The sequence below is a fragment of the Stylophora pistillata genome, chromosome 10 (genome assembly GCF_964205215.1).
Source record: "Stylophora pistillata chromosome 10, jaStyPist1.2, whole genome shotgun sequence".
NCBI lineage: Eukaryota > Metazoa > Cnidaria > Anthozoa > Scleractinia > Pocilloporidae > Stylophora > Stylophora pistillata.
The window spans coordinates 15,059,001-15,070,116 of record NC_142528.1 but is presented as its reverse complement, the minus strand read 5'-3'; the positions used below and the strand labels follow the sequence as shown (position 1 = coordinate 15,070,116).

The window sequence follows — 11,116 nt, the reverse complement described above, 5'->3', positions numbered from 1 at the left end:
AAATGAAGAGGTTTATGTTCGTACGAGTTAAGCTCTTATTCATAAAATATTTGGAATGTTTTAATTAATTCCCTACAGTCTTGTTCTAGTGTCTTGTTAGTATCATTGTCGTATTTCACTGGCAAATCTGACTTTTCCGTTTATGGTTTCAAACATCTGCGAGATGTATCCTTGTTACGAGTTGTTTCTAGATTTTGCATTGCAAATATGGAGTTCTTGGTCGTAATTGACCAAAATTCAAAGACTAGAAGCTTCCCCTTTAATATACTCTATCTGCTAAAGATTATCTTTTCCTAGCTTCCGACAAGACTTCAGGAATGAAGGAAATTAGCTTTCCTATCTGCTTGTCAAATTTGTTATTAAAAGTCAATATCCAGGGGGTTAATTAAAATAACTAACAAGCACGAATTTTATTCTGTTGATGTGCCCAGACTGACCGTTGATTAAAAGCAGAGCGAGCGATTGATTATTTGTACCTCATAACAGACCAACAAACTTCTAAGAAGCCATTGTTAACAAAACAAAACCATCAGGAAAATGAGGCTCCATTATCATTATAAAAAAAAAGAAAAACACGGAAAAGCAGTTCAACGACAGAAGCCATTAAAATCTGCATGAAAAGAAAAAAAAAATACCAGGACTGACTATGTAATATTTTTAGCAACCAAACAAGGGGTAATAAAAAACAATTTATCCCCCAAAGTTGGTAAAAGGAAGAAGGGTGAGCATAAAATTCGAAAAATGAGGTGTAGCGTGGGACTATCACGAAGGCGTTCTCCACAAGAACGATGAATAAGATCACTTTTTACTAGGACTAAACAATAAATCTTTTGGTATCTTGTTTCCCATAGGCCATCATCTCTTCGTAGTCATCAACGCACAGAATTCTGTTGTTAATTAAGTAAAATTTGTCCCCAACACAAAACCTCTGATGGCATCTTTGACAAGAAAAACACTCCAGGTGATACACATTTTCTCCCGCACGCATGACCATCTCGAAGGCAGGGATAGTTTTACAGCACACCGTACAAAAACCTTTTGTCCCGAACAACCTAAAAGGGACAATATAAACAGTTAGTAATCTTTTCATCCGAGCCAAGTGGATGAAAAATCATATCCGGAGAGACGAGAGGTCAACTCACTGACCGACTGCCGGAAAAAACGTTTTCAACTTTAAAGCATGACTGTAAACAAGGCACTTTACGCTGATCGCTGTGTTTTTCCGTCATTTCTAAAAGCACTCTTAATGGAATATTTACTAATTGATGTACATTAGAGTTCACCGCTAAAAGGCCGGGCAATATTTTGAAGAGCACTGACAGCGATCGACGGAAGTATCGAAATGTGTGATCAAATTTCTTGACAAGCAGAAGTGAAGTATATTTAATAATGTGAAAAAGTTGCACTTTAATGTGTCGAGCTAAAGAGAAAACAGAGTGTTTTTAATCTTAGAAAAACAATGCAATATTCTCAATCTCGTTAAATACTTCTGAAGAAAAACTATTTTTCTGATAAATTCCCAAATAGAAGCGCCCATTTGAAGGTAATATTCTGTCTGTTGGATCTTTCGTGTCAACTGTCTTTATTAACCAAACAAAATCGAGACGAAATTTTAGTCTGATGTAAGAAGTCTACAAACGAGACCGTAAATTTTCAAATCTCTAGAATAAACAGTAAATTTTAAAAGAGCATTTGATGTAAATACTTACCTCAAATAATCCCTTCTACACAGGATTAAATTTGCTTTAAAGTATAATGTGCATCCCACTTCGCCAAGCCGACACTCGCAACAAGCACATTTCAAGCAGTCTTCGTGCCAGTAGTGATTAAGAGCCTTGAGAAGGAACCGGTCCTTTATAGGGCAACGACAGCCTCCGCATAATCGCTTGTTTGGGGGCTCTTTTTGAAAATCAATTTTTTCTGTGGCTAGAGAAAAATGATAATGATGATCAGGGAAACAACTCGACATTTTACCGTTAAACGAAAATGCCCTTGGCTGAGAGAGCGGAAAATCAAAAATATCACGTAATTATTACAGAGAATACTTCAGCGGAAATTTTGCGAGAGAAAACTACGCTTTTGCGAATTACTAGTCGCCAACTGGATGTGGCAGGAAATTGAAGAAATTTAGAACCTACAATCTTCTTAAACAATCGGGACGATTCATTAATCGTAGTACCATCCTGAACAAGAAGTCACTTAAATGTTGCTGCAACAACTACAGCCGAGCTATTTTCAGCCAGCGCGAAGTTCCTAAACGCGAACGCTAGCCGTAAATGTTTTGAAATAATCGAGACAAGACACACCAGCTTGAAGCCTTACAGCCATCTCTCTGGAGCCGATAGAGGGTAATACAGAAGCCATTGTTAGATATAAATCTTCCAAGTTTTTCCGTTATTGGCACTGTGTTTACCAGCGCTCTATACTAAGATCTGATAGCGCATAGCGGTATACCTAGAAAGGTCGCCCAATCGACCAAATATTTTCAAACAGCTCAAAGTACCCCAATAAATCGCTTACCCATAACACTTCTCAGAAATTCTCCGCTCGCTTGCGTCGACTGGGCTTAATAAGATTTCTGCGTCAAATCCAACACGGTCTCACGCGCATTTACTCTGCTGAGCTGTTCTGAAGCCAGGAAAGTGTCTAATACGATATAACATGATCAGAGATCACTATATATTCTTATTTCCTGCCCATTAGCTCGACTGTCAATTATTATGTTGCGTTAATCGAAATCCAACTAGAACTGGGTCGCTATCCTTTGTTCTCCAAGTGACAAGTTTATTATTTCATTTAGTGTTTTCCACGCTCCCAAATTCGCGTCAGTCGCCCGCGTTTTATATCATTTGATACGTTGAGGTTTCGAGTTCACTGTCATCCGGTGAAAATCTTTTATGGGGCGTTTACATATCAGGTAAACCCCAGTTGATATGATCTTCTCCGAACGATTCATCGCGTTCGCAGTTTAGCGACTTATTAAACGCAAATGACACTGTTGGTATAGGGAAAATTTACAATTGCTATGTGCAAATATTTTGACGAGTCCATCTCCTCTTTGTGCCGCTAATGTTTTTAACAGACATTCTAATGACAAATAGTTTGCTTAAGGAGCTAATTAACATCATTGTCGGAGAAGACTTGAACACAACAGCGACATTTCTGGTTTCTGTTAAACGACAGTTTTGTCCGCGAAAATATCACTCACGAGTCTTTCGCATGCCCTCAAAACCATGTATTTGCAATGAGTCTTTTCGGCACTGGGTTTTAAAACTTTGTGAAAAACCTATTTCAGTCGCGCTAAAATTAACAGATCAACACTGCGGAGTAAATTGAATTCTTTTGTTTACAGTGCGAGAAATTAATCACCTGACAGTTAAAATTTAAGTCAGTTGTAAGATGAATCAAATTGCGCAAAAAAATGTATATATCTATATAAATTCCTTTTCTCATTTTCTGCTATAACCCGATGCTGGAATTCTTGAAAGAAAATAAATATTCGTTCACATTAACATTGCATATAAAAAAATTACATAAAAATCATGGGTTAAAACGTGTCATTTTATTGCACCTTGCAGCTAATCAGAGATGGCTTTCTAGACTTGTTCATCTTTATTAACTAGAGGAGTAATAACAAAATATTCCAAAGTCAACCAAGAGGCGAGTCGAAGGGAGGTGTCTAAATTTTTCGTAAAAGCAAAACATTTGCCCCAGGCTATAAAAAACTTTTTGTTTTCGCTGCAGTTTTTGCATTTTCAGGGTTTTGTTTTCGTTTTTTTAACTTAGATCCGGGAGAGATTTAGTCTCCCTCGCAGCCGTTTTTTTTTTGGATGTCACGCAACGCTCTCCTTTTGGGGGAGCGTTGCGTGACATTCAAAAAAACGGCTGCGAGGGAGACTAGGAGAGATTTCGACGTTGTCGAAAGTGAAGCAGGACTGCGTTGGTTTTGCTCTACTCTGCTCTGTAATTGGTCCAAAAATCTCGCTCTACTTTCTCAACCAATCAGATACAAAGACTGCACGTGTTCTGAATGGCAAAGGTGTCTTCAGCTGAGAGTAAGTAAACGCAATTGTGACATTTTAGAAGGGTGCGTATTTTGAGATAATTTTACAAAAGCACTAAAGGACTTAATCCGTGTTTACATAGATAGCCCCATCTAAACACTCGGCAGTCTCTCCGCAGCCGTGATGTTTCGGTCACGCAACGCTCCCTCGCAGATACGGCCGTGTGGTGAGGGAGCGTTGGGAGACTAAACACTCGGGGGATTGGGAGAATTCTCGAAAGTTATGCGAAATCTCAACTGCGTCTCGGGTTTACTTCTTTCTGTCTCAAATTGACCGAATTGTCCCACTTGAACTTTCCTCGTGTAGAGATGAGGCCATGTACATGGAGGAAAAGTATTCTTTTGCTTTTAGAGTATCACGACGGCCTCACTTCCGATTTTATGCGCCTTAGACAGTTTTCTTTATTTGGAATTCTTATTTGCTCCTTGTCATACATATATCTAATTGCAGTGAGGTTGTCAGGAAAAAAGCAAAAGACTAAAAGGAAAATTAAAAGCCAGCTAAAAATCACTTACAATAAACCATTAGCATATAATTTTAATTTTTCAATATCGCTTGAAATTTCTAAACAACGTCTGACACTCTCAAGGAGTTTAAAATAATATCTTATTGAAAATTTCATGAAAATTATTGGGCTTCCGGGCAAATAGCCAAAAGGGTAGTTTTATATGCTAGCAGAAGCTTATAACCTTACAAGGGCATAAGCTTTTTTGCTTTTTCTTTATTTTTAGGACAACGTTGTCTCTATTAGGTGTAGATGCAAAAATATACGTGACTAAAAAAAACAAAATAAACACGACAAAGCAGAGTCTGAGATGACACAACTTTAGCATATCAGTTGTTTGGACACCAGAAAGGGGTATCTTTTATAGCTCAAATCTACCGATTGCTAATAGCATGTTGTACCACACAGCTGCAGTACTAAGAGGCAAGGTGAGTGGGTCATGAGCTAGGGTAGGCACAATTGGCTATTTCTTATGAAAGCCGCATTCTTGATTCTCATCCCCTTTTTAAGCTTGAAGGGGATTCCAACGTGCTAAATCATTCGTTCAGACGTAGGATAAACCAGAAACAGATTAGCCATCCTCCTTACGTTATAAGTTACGGTTGAGTGCAAAAAGCGAAAAATTGTCAGTTGTTTTCTTTCTCCGCCCTCCCCCCACCCCCCTCTCCCGAAAAACCGACTGCTTTCACAGTACAATCAAATAAAAAAGCAGTTGGGATAGATCTGGTACCCACTTTGCCATGGTGATCATGGACAATTGGAATTAATGACAGCAAAAGACGCAACATGCATGGAAGTCCATATTTATTTAGAATAGAACAGATTGTCAAGGATAATGGAAGTCTTGCTCTGGAGGGACATAGAATCGACCGTTCAGCTTTTACGCGTTGCCAGTCATAAATAATATCAATATCATGATTGCCTTTACATTAAAATATACAGTTGTCGAGAGCACATCAGCAACGCCACAGCAACGGTGGCAAGGGATTCATTCCATTTTAGGTTGTCTGCGCGCACTTTGCGCCCTTTGCCGAGTTGCTTTAGGGGACTTTGCGCTCTTTGCCGAGTTGCTTTAGGGGAATTTGCGCCCTTTGCCGAGTTGCTTTAGGGGACTTTGTGCTCTTTGCCGAGTTGTTTTAAGGGGAAGTCAACCATCTTCTGGGCACCTTTGGGACCGGACGTGTGCGTCCATTTTAGATTTCCATCTCCCAAAAGTAGAATATCGACTGAGTTTTTTCACTTGCAAACTAGCATTATTAACAGCATTTCCTTCAAAGCGTCACTTTGCGTTACAGGACAGTGTCATTCGAAGTAATCGAAATTGATAAAAAAGCGCGGTATTGAGATACTTTTTGTCACGCTATATCACGCCATGTCACGATCTAGCCTCCTTGCGAATCCATATCTGACTCTGAATCCGACTGCGCGTTGTTGCCATCATCTGACTCATCCATGAAGTCAGCGTTACTTGTTTCCAGTTCATGATCAGGAATGTTCATTAGTTTTTTATCTTTTCTCTTGGTTTTTTGTTCTTCTCGGTTCCAGTCTTTCATTTTGGCGCCCATCATGAAATCATCCCGTAGAATGCTCCATGACGACGTATCATCAGTATTGGTGAGGTCGATTCCCTGAAAAGCCAAAGTGAAAGTGGATCGTTACATTTTCAAACACATGCTGTCTAGCACTAAAAAAAAAGATGGCTAAATAGCATGGAAGTTAGAAACAACTCTGAAGTTCCACATGCACTCGTTTTCGAACCTTTTACGCTGCTAACGCCCCACTTGAAAGCAGATTAGCCTTCATACTATTTAACAATTATTCGAGGTGAATATCGTCGAATAATCCCCGAAACGAAGTCGAGGGGATTATTCGACAATAATCACCGAACCTGAGGCGAATAATTGTTTTAGTATAATTTCAAAGCTGAAGAACAGAGAAATTTCTAAAATCATAACATTGTAGTAACATTTATTAACATTTTATTTCAACATTTTATAAAAACCGCGTGGAGCGGTTTATATAGCGTCATATATGGAACCGCTCGACCAATCAGATTGCTGGAAACTCTTTGCTCAGCTCTGAAATTATACTAATTAACCTTGTCACTCCTAAGATCTAATCAGTAATTCTCCTTACTGTCTGCCATACAATTCTCATGGTGCTAGATCAGAAAATTTGGCATTTGATCAACTAGTACATTCCCCTAATTGATCTTTTTCTTTATTCTCATCACTTGTCTGCTTGATATTGAATTGATATTGTAAGGAGAAATTCTGTCTTGATCACTCATGGGGGTTGAAAAGTTAGGAAAATGAGACAACTATTACCGTTCCTTTCTGTTCTTTATGCTCTTGATTCCATCCCTTGTCAGAGCTACTTTTCAGCATGTCAAGAAAGGTAGATTTGGACATCGATTCCACTAATTTATAAAACAAATTGGACAACAACAAAAAATTAGCATAAATTTTTATGACACAACACTTTTAAAGAAGAGAGCCATGCCAAAAAGGCTGTACTCTACTGACATTAACGTCTTCACTTAACAAAACAGACCCAGAACAATCATTCTTTCCTGCTGAGGGTCTCACCTTTCATTTTCTTGGCTTCAGTAGGAGCTGAGTTTAGTTTATTGTCCATCTCCTTCTGATGTTTACTGACTGCATTGAACAGTTTGACAACTAAGACAAGATGGGGATCAAAAGTTTGGGAGAGCTTCAGATATGAGTCCTCAAAAATCAACAACATGTATGAAGCAGTTTACAATGAATGAATCTGAGATCAAATAAATTTTAAGCTAAGTTTGCTTGTTGTTGTTGTTGTTGTTTTTTTTTCCCTGCAAATTGCACTCAATTGAAACCATTATAAACTTCAACATGGCTGCTGGAAAGCTTTCGTGCCATATTAAGTTATCACTATTCTTTGTTTTTTGACAGATTGTTGAAAAGAAAGAAGAAATTTCAGACCCCTTCACATACCTTTGCATGTTAGAAAAATGCAAAAAATAACTTACTGTGAAACTCAGAAAAGTGTAAACTTAAACATCTGAAATATTTCTGAAATGTTACTGTGCAAGAGAAACAAACCACTGAGATACAAGCAAGCTTAACTGTTGGCAATGAAGCTCTTTAGTTTGTGTTTGTTTGGTTTTTTTTTTTTGGTACTCTCGCATGTCCTGACCTTCATTGTAAGAGCTTGTTGCACAATATATACTCCAGACACACTTCAGATTTTCTGATTTTGATGGTAAAACTAGACAAAATGGGCATCGAGAGCCTGTATCAAATTCTATGTGTATCTCATTTTCCTTCATCAAGATCACATTTTATATTTTCTTAGCAGCAAACCATTTTCCTACCATCTTTAAAAATCAACAGATGAGAAGATGAATGGATGGAAGGAATTAAAAATAATAATAATAATAAAAAGCATTGTATGGCAAATGAAAAACAAAGCAGAAGAGGAAGAAAGAGAGATAACTTCTAATAAAATTATGATACCAGAATAAATAACAAGAAAATCAGGCAACAATAAAGGTTACCTCCTCTTGTTGCAATTCTCATTAAGTTCTTTTCATAATCCAGTGTTGAGGCATCAGGTTTAATATGGTCTTTTTCAAGCATAGCATGACGTTCTTGACTTTTCAGCTTGTAAGATGAAAACAATAGTAACATCAGTGAAATAGTAAGTCAAAGTGACTTAAGCCTTGTGGGAAATAAGAATCAGTGGAAGATGAAATTTTAGCTCAATTTCAGACCTTGGAAAAACACCACTCTTTACCTTCTTGGAGGCTAATTCTTCTTTTCTCTCTGCTTTTCTCTTTTCAATTTTCTTGTATTTAAGTAACACAGGTGGCTAAAAAATGCAAAAGAAAGATAGGATCAAATAAAATTTCACAGTTATACCTTGAGAGTCTGACAATCCGGGTTATTGCAAATGAAAAACAATTCTGACACAGTATCTCACCAGTATATCCTTTGAGGATTATAACCAATTATAAAACTGTGTAATAACAATCAATTTTCATTGATGTCTAGGGGTTTTACAAGGATACTCAAATCCCATCGGACTATCAGTATTGCCCACGTCAACTCATGTTGAGTCATTTGAGATAATCAAAATTTAAAACATGAAAAACAAGTCACTTTGATAATAAATGATGGTGACATTGTTTCTTGGGCTTATGCTTTTGAAGCTTGGTAGTTGTCATATAATTCACCCAATGTTAACAGGGATTGTGAATGAAGTTTATCATTTATCAGATACCTTGTCCTCTGGTAGCTGATTTTCAAGGATTCTTGCCATAGCATCTGCCCATCCTTGATTTACGTCTTCCTCACCATCTCCACCTTATTAATTTTTGAAAATATTTTTTGCAATTTCATTCAATCAATCTTATACCAAAATGCGTTTAATCATGTTTTCCACATATTAATACAATCCAATGTTTCACAGGCGCAGAATTCCCACGATAATCGACATGAGGGATTTTTATGGCTTGAAAAAATTGCAGTAGAGATAGTTTCTCCAGTTAGCTTCGCTGGATAAATTGCTCTTCAGTCGGGGTCCTACAACCGCGTGATAAATATTTATTTCTACAGCATAATCTTTTGAAGCGGAGCTGTAACTCCGTAAATTAAAGTTTTCAAGTTGTGATAGTATGTTTGGGATCTAAAACAGATCATGAGGACTATCCACCTACAACAAATTCAAAATCTTATATTGTTGGCAAACGTCTTCCACCCCACCGTACAGTGCACCGTATCTGCAAATAATTTCCACACGCAGTCATGCTGAGACACGGCATGTTTATCATCACTATTATACAGAGTTAAAACCTTGATTCTTTCATACTTTGAACACATGCTAAAAAAATGTGGACATTGATAAAAAAAAAAAAATGCCCTTTCAAAGACTAACCTTCACCTTCCATTTTCTGATGAGCGTCTGAAATTTGTTCCTCGAGGTCTTCGGTCTCGTCCGCCATCTTAGATTGAAATGGGTCGGCTGCTCGAATATTGCAGGCTCAACTAGTTGCTGAGCAGCCAGGTCGATCCGTCTGCCAGGTCACGATCGGTCTTTATGTGATCGTGAATGTTTCTGATCTGTTTTGTTGAATGTTACAGACCTCCGTAAAACTAATTAATAGCTTTTGAGCAATCATTATCTACTATGCATTACTACCTTACTTCCTCGTTTGAGTCATGACAGAAATGAATTCCTCTCCAAACAGTTTTGAAAGATCAAGTTCCTCAAAATGTGTCGATATGGTAAGTGATAAAACCAAGTTTGAAAAACAATATCATGAGGATTATTTAATTTGAAGATTTTTTCAGTTTCTGCTTTGGCGAATTTTACATACCTGAGAAGATATTCAGTTTGTTTCGGGGGAAGATTGGCTTGGGCTAATTTGGTGGCAGCTTTTAATGATGTTTTTACAGACATTTTTATGATTCAGTGTTAAGATAATCTGGATAGTATTCTAATAATTTATTACGATTTCATGTTATAGATCAGTTTAAAAAATATATGCCATTTTGCCATGCATCTGTTCAGTAATGGATCATAGATGATGTCAAAATGCGGTAAGCGCAAAAAAGTGGCTCAGCTGAGTTTCTTACTTATGTTCTCACTTCATTTTGACATTTTCTGTGATCTGTTGCTGTACAGACCCACGGTAACATGGAATCTATTTGTTTTATGTGATAACAAAGCAAAATGTAGTTAATGGAGACATCATCCAAGCATCTGTCCTCTAATAGACCATAATTAAGAACCAATCAAAACCCACCTAGCATTCAATTTAAAATACACATAACCATGCATTATAACTGTAATCAGTATATCAAGTATTATGAAAATAGAAGATAGTGAAAAAAGAATGGTAAGGACAGACGATATTATGAACATGAAATAAGTCAAAGTTTTCTTGTGAATTTCTTTGAGAAAGCAGGGTTTGATATATTTTGTGTCTTTTTTTTGTCAGCTCAAACAGGCACTTCCCAAACTTATCCCATTTTTCAAGACATTCTGCATTTACTTCATACTATGGCTGCCAGAAGCAAAGAATCCTTCAATACTGGCGGCTGTAATAAAGATCTTACCCATCATAAGCCTGTGTGGTTTTGTCATCATGCAAGGACTGCACTTCCATGACTATAACAGCTGCATACTTCTTGGCCTTATCTTCTCCATGTTTGGTGACATATTTATTGTTTGGGAACATACCCATTTCCAATTTGGTGTCATCTCTTTTGGAATTGCCCATCTTTGCTATGCCTCAGCATTTGGTTTCAGACCATTTAATCCATTAGTTTTAATAGGCCTTTTGATCCTTACCCTAAACACTTATTCCTTGTACTTTCCAAACCTCAATGGCTCCTTCGTAGGAACAGTGGCTGGATATATGCTGATGATAACTGTTATGATCTGGAGAGCAATCACTGGTCTTCAGATTTCTTTCTGTAGCCAAGCCCGGCAATGGACCAAACTTTGTGCTTGTGTTGGAGCTATTTCATTTGGTTTTTCAGATTTTATTCTTGGTGTAAAC

The 11,116-nt window shown here is 37.4% G+C and overlaps 3 protein-coding genes across 3 annotated transcripts in view; 1 reads left to right on the top strand and 2 right to left on the bottom strand.

The window, feature by feature from the left end:
- Positions 1-236: 236 nt before the first annotated feature.
- LOC111339159 (LIM domain only protein 3) lies at positions 237-2,838 on the bottom strand. The gene is made up of 3 exons (XM_022945752.2): positions 2,521-2,838; positions 1,710-1,926; positions 237-1,052 (listed from the first exon to the last, which is right to left on the bottom strand). Exons 1-3 carry the CDS (start codon positions 2,522-2,524, stop codon positions 815-817), a joined length of 459 nt encoding a protein of 152 aa, XP_022801487.1. The 5' UTR covers positions 2,525-2,838; the 3' UTR covers positions 237-814.
- A 2,849-nt stretch (positions 2,839-5,687) lies between these two features.
- LOC111339155 (RRP15-like protein) lies at positions 5,688-9,638 on the bottom strand. The gene is made up of 7 exons (XM_022945746.2): positions 9,487-9,638; positions 8,833-8,915; positions 8,347-8,421; positions 8,108-8,213; positions 7,158-7,247; positions 6,897-6,988; positions 5,688-6,197 (listed from the first exon to the last, which is right to left on the bottom strand). The coding sequence occupies exons 1-7, from the start codon at positions 9,551-9,553 to the stop codon at positions 5,952-5,954; spliced, it is 759 nt and encodes a 252-aa protein (XP_022801481.1). The 5' UTR covers positions 9,554-9,638; the 3' UTR covers positions 5,688-5,951.
- The window catches only part of LOC111339156 (lysoplasmalogenase TMEM86A), a 1,739-nt gene continuing 251 nt past the window's right edge, over positions 9,629-11,116 (top strand). The window contains exons 1-2 of the mRNA XM_022945747.2: positions 9,629-9,836; positions 10,553-11,116. The exon at positions 10,553-11,116 is cut by the window's right edge and continues 251 nt beyond it. Coding sequence (XP_022801482.2) covers positions 9,771-9,836; positions 10,553-11,116 — 630 coding nt within the window. The 5' untranslated portion in view covers positions 9,629-9,770. The remainder of the gene's footprint in view (positions 9,837-10,552) is intronic.

Bases quoted from the DNA above. Each gene is read 5' to 3' on its own strand.
- LOC111339159 (XM_022945752.2), bottom strand. The intron at 1,053-1,709 runs GTAAGTATTTAC...TGTCCCTTTTAG, and splicing joins TGTAGAAGGGATTATTTGAG to GTTGTTCGGGACAAAAGGTT.
- LOC111339155 (XM_022945746.2), bottom strand. From the start codon at position 9,553: ATGGCGGACGAGACCGAAGACCTCGAGGAACAAATTTCAGACGCTCAT. The intron at 8,916-9,486 runs GTTAGTCTTTGA...AAAATTAATAAG, and splicing joins TCAGAAAATGGAAGGTGAAG to GTGGAGATGGTGAGGAAGAC. The intron at 6,198-6,896 runs GTAATAGTTGTC...TTGGCTTTTCAG, and splicing joins ATAAAGAACAGAAAGGAACG to GGAATCGACCTCACCAATAC.